This window comes from Trachypithecus francoisi, unplaced genomic scaffold (assembly GCF_009764315.1).
Source record: "Trachypithecus francoisi isolate TF-2019V2 unplaced genomic scaffold, Tfra_2.0 Lachesis_group0, whole genome shotgun sequence".
Taxonomy (NCBI): Eukaryota; Metazoa; Chordata; class Mammalia; order Primates; family Cercopithecidae; genus Trachypithecus; species Trachypithecus francoisi.
The window spans coordinates 139,320,070-139,338,406 of record NW_022681453.1 but is presented as its reverse complement, the minus strand read 5'-3'; the positions used below and the strand labels follow the sequence as shown (position 1 = coordinate 139,338,406).

The window sequence follows — 18,337 nt, the reverse complement described above, 5'->3', positions numbered from 1 at the left end:
AAAGGGTGGGCAGTTCCCAGAACTGAGGGTACCTCCCACTTCTAGACCAAATAGAGTAACTTCCTGATGTTGCCATGGCATTTGTAAATTGTCATGGCACTGGTGGGAGTGTCTTTTATCATGCTAATGCATTTAATTAGCATATAATGCACAGTGAGGGTGACCAAAGGCCACTTTTGTCACTATCTTGGTTTTGGTGAGTTTTGGCTGGCTTCTTTACTGCAACCTGTTTTATCAGCAAGGTCTTCTGACCTGTAGCTTGTGCCAACCTCCTCTCTCATCCCATGACTAAAAATGCCTAACCACCTGGGAATGCAGCCCAGAAGGCCTCACCCTTATTTTACCCAGCTCCTATTCAAGATGGAGTCACTCTGGTTCGCATGCCTCTGACAGAAGCATCCAAGGAACTTAGGCTAAGAAGACCCAGGATCGGATATTGCTTCTGACATGAACTTTTAGGTTATTTATCAGAACTCAGAAAAAACAAAATATTTCAAAGTTTTAATCTTCATTAATTTGGCAGTAGTCCATGAGGAAACGTTTTCCCTACCAAAGCTGTTAAATACACCGAACTGACAATAATGGATACTGGGATTCTTGAGAAGGCAGGAAGGGTTAGAAGTAAAAGGAGATGTGATTTACCTGAGATCAGAACATTTTTTCTAGATGGTTGTTTGAAAAGTGTGGTGCTCAACTTGCAACATTGACATCACCTGGTAACTCGATAGAAATGCAAAATTTTAGGCCCCATTGAGATACAGAACCAGAAGTTTTATAGGTGGGGCCAGAAATCTACGTTTTAACAAGAGCTCCAGGTGATTCTGATGGTAAAGTTTGCAAACCACTTTTGCATTGAAGGATGCTGAAGTGGGGAGCAGGTCCATTTTCTCACCTCTGGATGATCATAAAGAATCTCTCGACCGGGCGTGGTGGCTCACGCCTATAATCCTAGCACTTTGGGAGGCTGAGGTGGGCGGATCACCTGAGGTCGGGAGTTCGAGACCAGCCTGACCAAAATGAAGAAACTCCGTCTCTACTAAAAGTAAAAAAACTTAGCTGGGCGTGGTGGCGCATTCCTGTAATCCCAGCTACTCAGGAGGCTGAGGCAGGAGAATTGCTTGAACCCGGGAGGCGGAGGTTGCGGTGAGGCGAGATCACGCCATTGCACTCCAGCCTTGGCAACAAGAGTGAAACTCTGTCTCAAAAAAAAAAAAGAATCATTCAAGCACATAGAAATTTCCTTCTTTAGGCAAAGGATTGCATTAAATGCTGCAGAAAAGAAATTTATTTGTTACTTCATACAAAGAGGCATTAAATAACGATGCATGTAAAATTAGCAAAAAATAAAATTTCTTTTTATATTTCCTTTTTAGAGAGAGGGTTTTGCTCTGTTACTCAGGCTGGAGTACAGGTTCCAATGTGTCTGGTGGTTGAAATTTGCAAGTGTGGAGCTTTGAAAGCCTTAAGTGATGGTTGACAAAAAGAGTTAAACTCTGTAAAATATTTAAAGAGATTTATTCTGAGCCAAATCTGAGTGACCATGGCTCGAGGCAGTCTCAAGAGGCCCTAAGAACATGCGGCTAATGTCTCACGTGTCCCTGTGAAGAGACCACCAAACAGGCTTTGCGTGAGCAACAAGGCCATTTATTTCACCTGGGTGCAGGCGGGCTGAGTCCGAAAAGAGAGTCAGCAAAGGGTGGTGGGATTATCATTAGTTCTTATAGGTTTTGGGATAGGCAGTGGAGTTAGGAGCAATATTTGCAGGCAGGGGGCGGATCTCACAAAGTACATTCTCAAGTGTGGGGAGAATTACAAAGAACCTTCTTAAGGGTGGGGGAGATTACAAAGTACATTGATCAGGTAGGGTGGGGCAGAAACAAATCACAATGGTGGAATGTCATCAGTTAAGGCTATTTTCACTTCCTTTGTGGATCTTCAGTTGCTTCAGCCTAGCTGGATGTGTACATGCAGGTCACAGGGGATATGATGGCTTAGCTGGGGCTCAGAGGCCTGACAGCTAAGGTGACCGAGCTGCAGCTTGGTTTCACATGTTTTACGGAGAAATAAGATACCAATCAATACATAACATAAGGTAATGGTTGGGTCAGGAAAGCTGGAAAGAGCTTCTACATCAGGGTGGATTTAAGAGGTGATTGGTGTTATGCCACTACTACGCCAATTGTCAAGTTCCAACCCCAGCTGAGGTCCAAGGGGATTGGGTGGATGGGTGAATAGCTGAAAGAACACTAGTTGGGGTGGGGGGCATGTAGGCAAGTGAAATGTAGTTTTATTCAGCAGCTCTCTCATCAGCAGCTTAATCGCACTAGCTCTCCCACACTGTCCAGCTTTATCTCGACTGTCTGCTCTGGCTCTGTGGCTTCTGTTGCCCCCATGCCTGCAGCTGCACACCCTGGCCTGCAAAGCCAGGTCTGTCAGGGTCAGCAGCTTAATTCTCCATCTGGACAAAAGCTGGTTCCTGGCTCAGCTCCCCTCTGCCCACCTTAAGGGCCACCGCTCTCCCTTAGAGGGGTTAGTAGCATTACTCTGGGCACCAGTGCACGAACCAGGTCGTGCTGTGCCGAACTCAGCCCTGTGCACAGTATCAGTAGGGCAGTTATACCTTCAACAGATAACAGTGGCTCAGATTCAAATATGAACTTACATAAACAAGTTATATAACAAGTGGAATACGTGCCTGTATCCTAAACTCGCTGAGTCACTCTGGCCCAGATACCCACCTTGGCCTATTCCTTGACCAAAGCACATCCATATACCTTACAATTGGCAATTGGTTAAAAGAGTTATTATATAAAGACCTGGAACCAACAGAAAGCAGTGTCTGGGTTGAGATAAAAGGTTGCAGAGACCAGGGTTCTTGTTATGCAGATGAAGCCTCTATGTAACAGGTTTCAGAGAGAATAGATTGTAAATGTTTTTTATCAAACTTAAAACAGGTGTCAGGTTCTTACTTAATTCTCTCCAGCATCAGGGAAAAGACCTGGAAAGACAAGGGGATTCGTCACAGAATGTCGATTCCCCCCGAGAAGAAATAGCGCTGCAAAGCCATTTCAAAATATGTCAAAGAAATATATTTGACTGGGCACAGTGGTTCACACCTGTAATCCCAGCACTTTGGGAGGCCAAGGTGGGTGGATCAACTGAGGTCAGGAGTTCAAGACCAGCTTGGCCAACATGGCGAAACCCCGTCTCTACTAAAAATTGGTGTGGTGGCACACGCCTGTAATCCCAGCTACTTGGGAGGCTGAGGCAGGAGAATCACTTGAACCCAGGAGGCAGAGGTTGCAGTGAGCCGAGATTGTGCCACTGCCCTCTAGCCTGTGTGATGGAGTGAGACTCCGTCTCAAAATATATATATGCGTATATATGTAGATATATTTTTAAGAGTATATATGTATATGTGTGTGCATATATATATATGGATAAAATACTTCAATGTCTTTCAGGGCTTGCTGCCATGTTGATATCTTATTGCTGCAAAAAGTCTGTTTCGTCAGTCTTATGGTCTCTGTTTAATGTTAATGCTGGTCAGCTGTGCCTGTATTCCAAAGGGAGGAGGGTATAATGAAGCCTGTCCCACCCCATCTTCCCATCATGGCCTGTGCTAGTTCTTCAGATTAACTTTGGCATGCCTTTGGCCTAGAGGAGGGGTCCACTCATTTGGCAGGGGGGCTTGGAACTGTTATTTTTAGGTTACACAATCAACTTGGGATCTGTTTCCTCCATCTCCAAAAAGGAAGGTAATTCACAGCCTTCTCTTTTCTAAATGGTGAGGACTCTGGGACCCCTGCTTCTGCGCCGCCGTTGGTTATCCAGACTATGCCACCACGTCCACCTGGGCTGCCAGAAGACGCCAGAAAGAAGAGAATGGAAGGAAACAGTATGGGGGGCGGGGGGGAGAGAAGAAACTGACGACGGCCCAGGACTTCACACTCTAGCCTCAGCACCCACTTAAGATTGAAGAATAGTCCCTCACTGGTTTCGGGCTCTAGCCAATAGGAACTGAGACTCTTAGCCAATCAGCGCTTTGCGTTTTTCCGGCGGCCTGCGTGCTGCCATGGAGATGGAATGAGCAAATCCAAACATAGAGGGGTGGTGGGCCTACAAGACCGGACACTATGACTGTTACTCTAGCACTTCCCGCCCCAGTCTCTGGCCTGTGGGCTCGTCCAAAGGCCGGGCGAGATGCCCTTTGGGTGGAGGGTGGGGCTCTCGTGGTCACTCACTTCCGGGTCCCCGCCAACAGGAACGGAAACTGTACAGCCAGTCAGCTTCCTGAGCTTCTTCCGGCGTTCTGTGTGCTGCCCTGGAAACCGTATGGACGAATCCAAACCTGAAGGGGCTCCGCCTCCGTAAGGTTGGTCGGCGCTTCCGCGCGTTCCGCTTTGCTTCACTGCTTTCTCCCCTATTCTTGGGAATGTGGACCTGTCCTGAGGCAGAGGCCGAGATGCGCGCAACCGCGGGAGCAGCCAAGTGGACTCGAGTTTTTTCTTGACTTACCTACCAGGTGCGTGGCAGTAGCGGTTTTAGTAGCCACGAGTCTGGGTTCGTGTCTGCCTAAGCGGTCGCAGAAGAGCGCGCAGGCCTGCAGGGGCGGGGCGGGGGGTGGTGGGAGAGTGGGGGCGCCTGTCCTCCTTCTCTCCTTCTCCCCGTGGACCCCGTGCCTTCTGCGCTCCCCCGCTTTGCGCTCGTGTTAAACGAAAAACCGCCCGTTTTTATCCAGGCTTTAGTTAAGGGCACATGGGACGCCTCTTCTAGGACCTGGGTGCTGCGGGGAGAGAAGGCTCGTGTTTTTCGGCTTGGGAGATGTGCTTTATGGACGCCACCTCTTAACTCCCCAGAGCGGACCGCGTCTTCACCGCCCTGCAGCACTTCCTAGGCTCCCAGCCGGCCTCGCGATCTGATGCCTGTGGACGTAGGGAGGCCGCGAAAGCCGCCAGTTCGCCCGCCGCGAGCTGCCTTGGGAGTGGGATGCGAGTGACTACGTAGCAGCCCTGAGTCTGTAATTATTTAGTCTGTGAAGTGCAGCGAGGAGGAGCACCTATGGAGTGCTTAGCATGGCGCTCGCCATCGGTTACATCTCAGGCGAAGGTTGATTTGGCCGGCAGTTCGCAGACTTGAGCGCATCCCAGACACCCCAGGGCGTGTAGTAACACAAAAGGCCAGGCCCTACCGCCGGAGTGTATGATTCTGTAAATCTGGGGCAGGGCCGATAACGTTTTCATTTCTATTAAGTCCCAGGTGATGCTCATGCTTCTGGTGCGGGAGTCATGATTGTGCTGAAGGTGGGCACCTGTGCGCTCTTATCACCTGGTCGCTCTCAGCGTTCCTTGAATGTAGGACCTGCCCCCTGACTCTTAAATGCCTCATTTGCACCCGTGTGAGATTTGCTCTGCCTTCTGGCTTCTTAGATGCTTCTTAGGAGAACTTGTGAATTAAGAGAGACTTCCCTAGGAGCACTATATAGGTTAAGAGACTAAACTGTGGTTTCTCGGAAAGCATACTCGAGTGAGAAAACCATGAAGAAACCTAAGGAAGTGATGACTACGAAAGTCAGGGAGTGGTTACTTGTGGGCATCAGGAGGGTTGGTGATTGAGATAGGCTCACGGAGGGGCTTCTTATGTGGCTGGCAAAATCCTATTTCCTGACCCTGGGTAGTGATTAGAAGTGTGTCCCTCTTTAGTAATTCATTAAACTATATTCTGTGGAGTTTTCTGTTTTTGTGTTTTATTTTACAACTAAGAGGTTACAGATTTAAAAATGAATATTAGGAAGTCTGTAATGGGGAACGTCTTTGGACTGAGTTAAAGAATCTTAAAGTCTTGGAATTTCAACTATTAATAAGTTATTGAAAAATAACTTAGTGCCAGGCGCGGTGGCTCATACCTGTAATCCTAGCACTTTGGAAGGCCCGGACAGGTGGATCACTTGAGGCCAGGAGTTCTAGACCAGCCTGGGCAACATAGCGAAACCTCATATCTACCAGAAACACAAAAAATTAGCTGGGTGTGGTGGCATGCTGGAGGCTGAGGTAGCTACTCTGGAGGCTGAGGCACGAGAATCATTTGAACCCTGGAGGTGGAGGTTGCAGTGAGCCTAGATCTTGCGCCTGCACTCCAGCCTGGGCCACGGAGTGAGACCCTGTCCAAAAAAAAAAAAAAAGATAGAAAATCATCTGATCCAATTCTTATTTTACTCTAAGGAAACGGAGCCCTAGAGAGGAGAAATGTTTGAAAGTAACAAACCACCCTAAGCAGATTTATAGCTAATGTATTTTGTTAATTTCAGACTGAAATTGTCCAGATGTGACTTGATGGTCAGATGTGATTAAAGTAAAGGTTAAGGAAATGAATTTGGCCTAAATCAAATTCAAAATTTCAGGATTGGCTGGGCGGTGGCTTGCACCTGTAATTCCAGAATTTTGGGAGTCTGAGGCAGGAGGATTGCTTGAGCCCAGGGATTCAAGACCTAGCCTTCCTTAAAACAAACTAACAAAATAAGCAAGATTGTACTTCAGTTTTTCACCTGTAGCCTAAAACCTTATTTTCAAGAAATCAGTTATACATATCTTATGAAAACTTATTTTATCATTCTGGTATATCCTAATGTAGACAATTTCTGAACACTTAAGGTTTCTGATTATATTTTTTCTGTCTTAATAACTTCCCATCTTAACATACTGTCAGTTTAATCTTATTTTGGTTATAATACATACCATGTAGCTGGGACTACAGGCGTGCACCACCATGCCAGGCTATTGTATTTGTGTAGAGTCGGGATCTCATCATGTTGCCCAGGCTGGTCTTGAACTCTTGGCCTCAGACAATCCTGCCTCCACCTCCAAAAGTGTTGGGATTACATTGCAAATTAACTTAGTGGCAGGCGCGGTGGCTCATACCTAGAATCCTAGCACTTTGGAAGGCCGAGACAGGAGGATCACTTTAGGCCAGGAGTTCTAGACCAGCCTGGGCAACATAGTGAAACTCCATATCTACCAAAAACACAAAAAATTAGCTGGATGTGGTAGGATTTCATTCTTTTTAATGAATGCATTTTAGAACGAAGAGGAATATACAAAGGACTTACGGAAACTGTCATGAAAAGAAAGATACCCATGCCTTTTTGTTTTTAACTAATTAATTATTATTTTTTTTTTTGAGATGGTGTCTCTGTCACCCAGGCTGAAGTGCACTGGCGCAGTTGGCTCATTGCAACCTCCGCCTCCCGGGTTCAAGCCATTCCCTTGCCTCAGCCTCTGGAGTAGCTGGGATTACAGGCGCCCGCCACCAAGCCTGGCTAATTTTTTGTTGTTGTTGTTGAGCCGGAGTCTTGTTCTGTTGCTCAGGCCGGAGTACAGTGGCGCCATCTTGGCTCACTGCAGCCTCTGCCTCAGCCTCCCGAGTAGCTGGGACTACAGGTGCGTGCCACCATGCCTGGCTAATTTTCTGTATTTTTAGTAGAGATGGGATTTCACTGTGTTAGCCAGGATAGTCTTGATCTCCTGACCTCAGGTGATCCACACACCTCGGCCTCCCAAAATGCTGGTATTACAGGTGTGAGCCCCAGCGCCTGGCCTAATTTTTGTATTTTTAGTAGAGATGGGATTTTGTCATGTTGCCCAGGCTAGTCTTGAACTCCTCACTTCAGGTGATCTACCTGCCTTGGCCTCCCAAAGTGCTGGGATTGCAGGTGTGAGCCATCGCACCCCGCCCATAAATAAAAGTTTTAATGGAACTCAGCCATGTCCATCCATTTGCTTATTGTCTCTGGTTGTTTTTCTAGTTCAAGAGCAAAGGTGAGTAGCTGTGACAGAAACCATAAAGTGTAAAACCTAAAATGTTTACCCCCTAACATTTTATAGAAAAAAATTTTCCTCTCCTAGGATAGAACAATCTTGGATTTTTTTTTGATCTGTAAAATGAGTTTTCTTAATTTTTTTTTTTTTTTGGAGACAGAGTTTCACTCTTGTCGCCCAGGCTGGAGTGCAATGGTGGAATCTCAGTTCACTGCAACCTCCCTCCGCCTTCCATGTTCAAGCGATTCTCTTGCCTCACCCTCTTGAGTAGCTGGGATTACGGGTGTGCGCCACCATTCCTGGATAATTTTTCGTATTTTTTTAGTAGAGATGGGGTTTCACCATGTTGGCCAGCTGGGTCCCGAACTTGTGACCTCAGGTGATCCGCCTGACTCGACCTCCCAAAGTGCTGGGATTACAGGCTTGAGCCACCACAGCCAATATATTCACCAGTTTTGTTGTTAATTTTTTGAAGTCTTAAAAAATTTTTAATTGTGGTAGAATACACATAAAATTTACCATCTTAACCCTTTTTAAGGGTACAAGTTTAGTAGAGGTTAAGAACAGTTACGTTGTTGTGCACCAGTCTCTAAAACTTCATTTTTGCAAAAGCAAAATATATTACATTTTGCTTATCCAAGTTTCAGTGAACACAAGTTGCTTCCATGTTTTAACTATTGTGAATAATGCAGCTGTGAATATGTGGGGTACAAATATCTCTGAGACCCTGCTTTTAATTCTTTAATATACCCATATTGAGGTATGATCTACCAGTAATTGTATGTATTTGAGGTATACAAGGTTTTTTTTTTTTTTTTGAGACGGGGCTCACTTTGTTGCCCAGGCTGGAGTGCAGTGGTGAGATCTTGGCTCACTGCATCCTCTGCCTCCCGGGTTCAAGCTATCCTCCTGCCTTAGCCTCCCAAATAACTGGGACTACATGCACAGGCTACCACTGCTGGCTAATTTTTAAACATTTTAAAATATTGTGTAGAGATAATGTGTCGCCACGTTTCCCAGGTTGGTCTCAAACTCCTGGCCTCAACTGAACCTCCCTCCTTGGCCAAAGTGGTGGAATTACAGGCATGAGCCATTGAGTTCAGCCCAATGTGCTTTTTAAATTTTTTTTTTTTCTTTTCTCTGAGACATGGTCTCACTCTGTTGCCTAGGCTGGAGTACCATGATGCAATTGTGGCTCACTGCAGCCTCCATCTCCTGGGCTCAAGCAATTCTTCTGCCTTGGCCTCCCAAAGGGGTGAGATTATAGGTGCAAGCCACCGTGCCTGGCCAATGTGCTGTTTTGATATGTAGATATATTGTGAGTTTCTGGAAAGTTTAATATAGTGTAACATATCTTTCCAAAGAGATGCCAGGTTATGAAAGATGGATTTGTTTTTTTTTGAGTGGTGCTCTGTCTTCCAGGCTGGAGTGCAGTGGCACTGTCTCGGCTCACTGCCACCTCTGCCTCCTGGGTTCAAGCGATTCTCCTACCTCAGCCTCCCGAGTAGCTGGGATTACAAGTGTGTGCCACCATGCCTGGCTAATTTTTGTGTTTTTAGTAGAGATAGGGTTTTGCCATGTTGGTCAGGCTGGTCTAAAACTCCTAACCTCAGGTGATCAGCTCCCCTCAGCCTCCCAAAGTGCTGGGATTAAAAGCGTGAGCCACTGTATTCAGACTGAAAGAATGATTTTAATGAATTACTTAGATTAACTTATAATATATTGTTTAATACTCTAATTACACTTTAACTGAAATTCTAAATAAGATGTCTGATAAGAGATTACATCAAGTCCTTATTTACTTATGAAAATTAAAGGGTTATTTTGGCCAAGAAAACGAACTCATTTAACTTCTTATACCTTAGGTGAAGGTTGAAGTCCTTGGTTAAACCAACAACAACAAACATCTTGATTTAGAGCAGGGGTTGGCAAACTTTTTTTTAATAAAGAGACAAATAGTAAATATTTTAGGGCTTGTGCAGGCTGTAGAGTCTCTGTCACAACCACCCAACTCTGTCATAGGCAATATATAGCAGTTTGAAAGCAGCCATAATCAATATATAAATGAATGGGTGTGGCTCTGTTCCAATTAAACTTTATTTACAAAAGCAGGCAGCATGCCCAATTTGGCCTACGAGCCAGTAGTATTAATGATATTTGGATTGACTGCTTTGGTCTCTAGGGATTACGTGGACCTATCATTCCATATTTGTTTATACTGTATTTTCACTTGTTTTCTCTTTTGCTTCTCATAATTGATAAGGTTTAGGTAGGGCATATGCTTCTCTTTTGCTTCTCATAATTTATAAGGTTTAGGTGGGGCATACCAGTCAAGACTGGCAGAGGGTCTTGACTGCAGGTTGTCCAGGTTCTTGGCGTTTTGAACAAAGAATTGGACAAAATGCCCAGCAAAGCAAAGAAAGAATGAAGCAACAAAAGAATGAAAGCAGGGATTTATTGAAAACGAAAGTACACTCCACAGTGTGGGAGCCGCCTGAGCAGCGCTGGAAGTCCAGGATAGGGATACCCAGCCCAAATACTCCCTAGAAGTTTCCCATTGGCCTTTTCATGCTCACCTCCTGTAAATCAAGTGGTGGCCTGCAATCGGTCTGATTGGTTGCCATCAGCCAATTTCATTGATTCCATTGCATTCATTGATTCCACTCTCTGAGCCAGTTAGATGCCAAGGTGAAGTTACAAAGTTGCACAGCAAGACTCCGCCCCAATCACTCTGATTGGTTGCCATCAGTTCATTTCCCATCTGCTGCGTGGAAAAGGTAGGGTGTTTGCAAAGGGAATAGCCTGTGGTCCTTTTGTTACTCAGGCGTGGAAAGTTAGGGTTTTCCTTTCAATTTTGTTATAGGAAGTCAGTGTCAAATAGCCTTAGGTTCCCTGCCTCCAGACCCTATTCTCCTGCCTCACATATATTATCCCATTGTGCAGATGTTGTTTTCCACTGTACCAGGTGTCCATTGTAACTGAGAAAGTAAGATACGAGACGTTGGGTAAAATCTAATTCATACCTGGATTTTGTTACTCTTGTTCGAAATAGTTGTTATTTTCACATTTTTTTTTTCTGTGAAGGTTTTATTGACAGAGGGTAGGGGGCCTCAGTCCTTCTTGGCAGCCACTTTCCTCTTGGCGGGCAGGACGTTGCTTAGCTCTTATCTATTCATCTTGGTGCGGATGTGTCCCCCACTCTTTTCTTGATGAACTTGAGGGCCATTTGTCCTTGGAGACCTTGAGCAACTCCATGGCACGTCGGCTCGTAGGGAGCAAAGCCATATACCTTTGGGATAATGTCCCACACAAACTTGGTGTGCTTGGTCTGTTGCCCACTTTGGCGGTGGCTGGGCCAGGCTTGCTCCCATTTTTGGTCACCCTGTGGCCCTCATCGAGGCCCACGGCCACAGGGTAGCTCAGAGCCATGGCTGCCGCTCTCCAATGGTGGCCGTGGCAGAAGGGCCGGCCGCATGGAATGCCGGGGTATCTACCCACCCTGGAGGCATGGGCGGCCACTGTGTTTTAAAAAGATCTTGTTGATGGGAACTTGAATACTGGTTTGTGAATTTTTTTTTTTTTGAGACGGAGTCTCTCTCTGTCACCCTGGTTGGAGTGCAGTCCTGGGTTCAAGCGATTCTTCTGCCTCAGCCTCCCGCATAGCTGGGATTACAGGCGCGCATCACCATGCCTGGCCAAGTTTTGTGTTTTTAGTAGAGACAGGGTTTCACCATGTTGGCCAGGCTGGTCTCGAACTCCTGACCTCAGGTGATCCCCCTGCCACGGCCTCCCAAAGTGCTGGGATTACAGGCGTGAGCCACCGCGCCGGCTGTGAAGTTTTATTTATTTGCTCCGTAGCTTCGTTCATCCTGCAAAAACTTTAGCACTAGTATTTAACATTTGTAAGTGAATTTTCTGAATTTGTCGAATTGCTAGACTTTTTTACACATAAGATATCCTGGGCTAATTATCCTAGCCTAATTAATTATGCAACTAGCTTGCATTTATCAATGTCATTTTTGTTTACTTTTTAGGAGCTAGAGATGCTATTAGTCTACCGTATGTGAGAAATTGGCCCAGAGATGGAAAACTTTATTCTGTATGAGGAGATTGGAAGAGGAAGCAAGACTGTTGTCTATAAAGGGCGACGAAAGGGAACAATCAATTTTGTAGCCATTCTTTGTACTGATAAGTGCAAAAGGCCTGAAATAACCAACTGGGTAAGTCAGTGTATTTCCATTGGCATGGGGAAATAGAGAGCTGTGATGGGTAGAAGGGGTAGCATTTTCACAGTAGTCATTGAATTTGATATATCAAATGCCACATTTTCAGTCCGGAATGGGTGACCTTCTATCTATTCAGGGCCATCAGTCCTGAATAATGAGTAATAAACATATCCAAGGAATGACTAACTTAATTTTCTTTTTTGTTTCTTTTTTTTGGTGGGGGATATAAATCAGGGAAACTATACTCTTTTTTTTTTTTTTCCCTTCCCTTAGAAACAGGGTCTGTCTGTCTCTGTTGCCCAGACTGGAGTGCACTGGGCTTACTGCAGCCTCGACCTCCTGGGCTCAAATGATCCTCCCACCTCAGCCTCCAGAGTAGCTGGGACTACAGGCACATACCACCACACCTGGCTAATTTTTTGTATTTTTCATGGAGTCGGGTTTTGGCTATGTTGCCCAGGCTGGTCTTGAACTCCTGAGCTCAAGCAATCTGCCTGCTTCAGCCTCCCAAAGTGTTGGGATTACAGGCAGGAGCCAATGAGCCCAGCCTGGAAACGATATTGTATATTAGGTAATTTACTTTTTGAATTTGGTGTATTTAGGAAACAAGCAGGTTCCCCCCACCTCTGCAATTTACTGTCAAGGAAGGACACTGGGTGAGAGTGACTTGGGTTGGAAATAGCTGTGTCACTTTATAGCCTAGGCTTCTTGGACCATACCTAACTTAAAAAAAAATATTGTGGGCTGGGTATGGTGGCTCACGCCTGTAATCCCAGCACTTTGAGAGGCCAAGGCAGGTGGATCACGAGGTCAGTAGTTCAAGACCAACCTGACCAACATGGTGAAACCCCATTTCTACTAAAGATACAAAAATTAGCTGGGCGTGTTAGTGCGCGCCTGTAATTCCAGCTACTCAGGAAGCTGAGGCAGGAGAATTGCTTGAACCCAGGAGGTGGAGGTTGCAGTGAGCCGAGATCACGCCATTGCACTCCAACCTGGGCGACAGAGTTGGACTCCATCTCAAAAAAAAAAAAAATCTATATAAATATATATAATATATAACATATCATATATTGTTATTTTATTTATATGTTATAATATATAATATATATTTTACTTACATATAATATGTTATATATATTATAACATAACATATATAAATAGAATAATAATTGGTATTATTTTTACCAATATATTGGTAAAATACAATATAACATAAAGTTTGCACCTTAGTGATTTTTAATTGTACAGTTTAGGGATAATAAGTACATTCATATTGCTGTGCAACTATCACCTCCATCTATCCTCATAACTCTTTTCATCTTGTAAAACTGAAGCTCTGTACCCATTAAACTGTAATTCTTCATTTCTACTTCTCCAGCTTTTGGCAACTATCATTCTACTTTTTGTTTCTGTGGTTTTGACTACTGTATATAAATGGTATCATACAGCATTTTTCTTTTTGTGTCTGACTTATTTCACTTAGTATAATGTCCTCAAGGTTTATCCACATTGAAGCGTGTGTCAGAATTTCCTCCTTTTTAAGGCTGAATCATATTTCATTGTACATATATGAAATTCATTTTGCTTATCTATTTATGTAACAGTGGACACAAGTTGCTTCCATGTTTTGATTATTGTGAACAATGGTGCTATGAAATGTGGATACAAATATCTTTTTGATATCTTGCTTTCTTTTGTGTATATACTCAGAATTAGAATTGCTGGTGCTGTGGTAATTCTATTTTTAATTATTTGAAGACTTGCCATACTGTTTTCCTCAGCAGCTCTGCCATGTTTACCTTCCAGCCCATCGGTGTACAAGGGTTCAGTTTCTCTGCATCCTTCTCAGTACTTTTTTTTCTTTTTTTTGACAGTAACCATCCTAATGGGTGTGAGGTGGTATCTCATTATCGTTGTGATTTGCATTTCCCTAATGACTAGTGATGCTGAGCAGCATCTTTTCATGTGCTTGTTGACAATTTGTATATCTTCTTTGGAGAAATGTCTATTCTTTTTGTCCATTTCCACAAATCCTTTGCCCATTCTCTAATCTGGTTGGTTGTTTTCTTGCTAAGTTTTATGACTTCTCTATATATTCTGGATATTAATCTGTTATCAGATATATGATATGCAAATATATTTTCATATTACATAGGTTGCCTTTTCACTTTGTTGATAGTGCCTTTTGTTGTACTAAAGTTTAAAATTTTTGCAGAGTCACATTTGTCTTTTTTTTGTTATCTGTGTCTTTGATGTCTTATCCAAATATCCAAAAATCATCGCCAAGCCCAGTGTCATGAAGCTTTTGTCCTGTTTGTTGTTCTGAGAGTTATGTATTTTTACCTCAGTGATATTTGACTCATTTTGAGTTAAGTTTTGTATGTGGTGTTTGGTAAATGTCTCAGTTTGTTTGGGCTGCTAAAACAAAATACCTTGGACTGGATAGCTTTTAAATAACAGAAATTTATTGGTCACAGTTCTTGGGACTGGGAAGTCCAGGATTAAGGTGCCAGCAGTTTTGGTGTCTGGTAAGGGCTTGCTGTCTTTCTCAAAGATGGTGCCTTCTATGTGTTCCCACATGGCAGAAGAGGAAAACAGGCCCCCTTAAGGCTCTATTCTAAGGGCGCTAATTTTATTTATGAGGGCAGAGCCCTCATGACCTAATCATCTCCTAAAGGTTCCACCTCCTAATATACCACCACAATGGGCATTAGGTTTCAATGTGAATTTTAGAGGGACACATTCAGACCACAACAGTAAAGGTCCAGCTTCTCTCTTTTACGTGTGGATATCCAGTTTTCTGGGTACCATTTGTTGAAAAGACTGCCCTTTCTCCATTGAATAGTTTTGGAATACTTGTTGAAAGTAATTTGACCATATGTGTGAGGGTTTATTTCTGGGCTCCTTATTCTATGCTGTTGGTCTCTATGTCTGTCTTTATGCCAGTACTATACTGTTTTTATTATTGTAGCTTTGTAGTAAGTTTTGGAATCAGGAAGTGTGTGTTCTCCAGCTTTGTTTTTTTTTTTTCTTTTAAGATTGTTTCGGCCATTTGACATACCTTGAGATTCTATATGAATTTTTGGATAGATTTTTTCTAGTCCCACAAAAAAAGTTGTTTGGATTTTGATAAGAATTGCATTGAATGCATAGATTGCTTTGGATAGGTTGATTTTGGGTAGTATTTGAATGTCAGTTATTAATATCTGAATGTTGCTTTCTAATTCATAAACACGTGATATTTTCCCACTTATTTATGTCTTTTTTTTTTTTTTTGGAGATGGAGTCTCCTTCTGTCCCACAGGCTGCAATGCTTGAACCCAGGCATTGGCTTACTGCAAGCTCCACCTTCCGGGTTCACGCCATTCTCCTGCCTCAGCCTCCCGAGAAGCTGGGACTGCAAGTGCCCGCCACCACGCCCGGCTACTTTTTTGTATTTTTAGTAGAGATGGGATTTCACTGTGTTAGCCAGGATGGTCTCAATCTCCTGACCTCATGATCCGCCCACCTCAGCCTCCCAAAGTGTTGGGATTACAGGCGTGAGCCACCACACCTGGCCTATTTATGTCTTTTAAAATTTTCTTTCAGAAGTGTTTTGTAGTTTTTGTTGTGTAAGCCTTTCTACCCGTTTGGTTAAGTTAATTCCTATGTGTTTTATTCTTTTTGCTGCTATTATAAATGAAGTTGTTTTCTTAATTTCCTTTTTTGATTTTACATTTGTGAATGTATAGAAATTCACACTGGGCATGGTGGCTCACACCTGTACTCCCAGCATTTTGAGAGGCTGAGGCAGGTGGATTGCTTGAGCTCAGGAGTTCGAGACCAGCCTAGGCAACATGGTGAAAATGTGTCTCTGCAAAAGATACAAAAATTAGCCAGGAATGGGCCAGGCACGGTGGGTCCCCACTGTAAGTCCAGCACTTTTGGAGGCCGAGGTGGGTGGATCACTTGCGGCCAGGAGTTCAAGACCAGTCTGGCCAACATGGTGAAACCCTGTCTCTATTAAAAATACAAAAAAATCAGCCGGGCATGGTGGCACATGCCTGTAGTTGCAGCTACTTGGGAAGCTGAGGCAGGAGAATCACTTGAACTCAGGAGGTGGGGGTTGCAGTGAGCCAAGATTGCACCACTGCACTCCAGCCTGGGCAACAGGGCGAGACTCTGTCTCAAAAATTAACCGGGGATGGTGGCATGCACCTGAGGTCCCAGCTACTTGGGAAGCTGAAGTGGGAGGATTGCCTGAGCCTGGGTGGCAGGGGTCACAGTGAGCCATGATTGTGCTACTGCACTCCAACCTGAGTGACGGACTGAGACCCTGTCTCAAAAAAATAAATAAATAAATAAATAAATAGAGTTTTGCCAGTACCTGCATCAATCAAACCTCATCAGACTGTGCCAGGTGTGGTGGCTCCTGCCTATAATCCCACCACTTTGAGCGACCAAGGTGGGTAGATCACTTGAGTCCAGAAGTTCAGAACCAGCCTGGGCAACATGATGAAACCTTGTCTCTAGAAAAAATAGAAAAATTAGCCAGGCTTTGTGGTGCGTGCCTGTAGTCTCACCTACTTGGGAGACTGAGACAGGAGGATTGCTTGAGCCCTGGAGGTGGAGGTTGCAGTGAGCTGCGATCATGCCACTGCACTCCCGCCTGGGCGACAGAGACACTGTCTCAAAAAAAAAAAAAAGGCAGACGTGGTGGCTTATGTCTGTAATCCCATCACTTTGGGAAGCCAAGGGGTGCAGATCACCTGAGGTCAGGAGTTTGAGACCAACATGGTGAGACCCCATCTCTATTAAAAATACAAAAATTAGCTGGGTATGGTGGTGGGCATCTGTAATCCCAGCTACTTGGGAGGCTGAGGCAGGAGAATCGCATGAACCTGGAAGGCAGAGGTTGCAGTGAGCTGAGATCATGCCATTGCGCTCCAGCCTGGGCAACAAGAGCGAAACACCATCTCAAAAAAAAAAAAAAGAAAAAGAATTTCCGCTAATCTTTTGAGTGTTGGACCTGGACTTTGTATTTTACATTGCAAAATTTGTTTTTGTTTTGACAGTTTATTTTATGGAAACTTCAGGGTTTTTTTTTTTTTTTGGAGACAAAGTCTCAGTCTATCACCCAGGCAGGAGTTCAGTGGCGTGATCTTGGCATACTGCAACCTCTGCCTCCCAGGTTCAAATGATTCTCCTGCCTCAGCCTCCCAAGTAACTGCGATTTCAGGTGCCTGCCACCACACCTGGTTAATTTTTTTGTATTTTTAGTAGCGATACTATGTTGGCCAGGCTGCTCTCGAACTCCTGACCTCGGGTAATTTGCCCGCCTCGGCCTCCCAAAGTGCTGGGATTACAGGCATGAGCCACCACGCCTGGCCTTAGGGTTTTCTACATATAAAATCAATCATACCATCTGCAAACAGAGTTAACAGAGTTAATTTTACTTTTTCCTTTCCAATTTGGATGCCTTTTTTTTTTCTTGTGTAATTGCTTTGGCTAGGACTTTTTATACCATTTTGACTAGAAGTGGAGAAGGCAGACATTCTTGCCTACTTCTTTATGTTAGAGGAAAAGCTTTACTCTTTCACCATTGAGTATGTTGTTTGCTTTGGCTTTTTCATATATGACTTTTATTATATTGAGATAGTTTTCTTCTATTCTAGCTTGTGGAGTTTTTTTTTTTTTTTTTTAAAGGTTGTTGAATTTTGCCAAGTCCTTTTTCTGTATTAATTGAGATGATCATATTTTTTTTTCCCCTTCATAATGTGGTATATTACGTTTTCATATGTTTGATCATCTTTGTTTTCCAGGAATAAACCCACTTGGTTACAGTGCATAATCCTTTTAATATACTGCTGAATTCAATTTGCTTGTATTTTGTTGACATATCTAGCTTTCACTAAGATAGTAAGATATTTAGTATAGCGCCTGACACTTAATAAACACTCTTTCTTTTTTTTTGAGACAGAGTCCAGACTCTGTCGTCCAGGCTGGAGTGCAGTGGTGTGATCTTGGCTCACTGCAACCTCTGCCTACCCTGTGCAAGCGATTCTCCTGCCCCAGCCTCCTGAGTAGCTGGGACTGCAGGTGCACACTACCATGCCCAGTGAATCTTTGTATTTTTATTAGAGGCGGGGTTTCACCATGTTGGCCAGGCTGCCATCAAACTCTTGACCTCAAGTGATCCGCCCACCTCAACCTCCTGAAATGCTGGGATGATAGGTGGGAGCCACTGTGCCCGGCTTAAATATTCTTTCATGATGTCTGTTATGTCATAGTCACTACTGGAACAAGAAATACCTA

General features: G+C 44.1%; 1 protein-coding gene and 1 pseudogene across 9 annotated transcripts in view; one reads left to right on the top strand and one right to left on the bottom strand.

Annotated features, from left to right (window-relative positions):
* ULK4 (unc-51 like kinase 4) overlaps window positions 1–18,337 on the top strand; it is a 735,134-nt gene that overhangs the window by 634 nt on the left and 716,163 nt on the right. For 7 of the 9 annotated variants that reach the window (XR_004437258.1, XM_033212152.1, XM_033212154.1 and 4 more), the window contains exons 1-2: window positions 4,093–4,525; window positions 11,849–12,034. Coding sequence is in view for 7 of the 9 variants with exons in the window: in XM_033212152.1 (XP_033068043.1) it covers window positions 11,897–12,034 (138 nt within the window). In the remaining 2 variants the exon portion in view is untranslated. Of the gene's footprint in view, window positions 1–4,092; window positions 4,526–11,848; window positions 12,035–18,337 lie in introns of those variants that run through there. The other 2 variants (XM_033212151.1, XM_033212158.1) reach the window with 2 other exon arrangements.
* On the bottom strand, window positions 10,925–11,243 carry LOC117083941 (annotated as a pseudogene).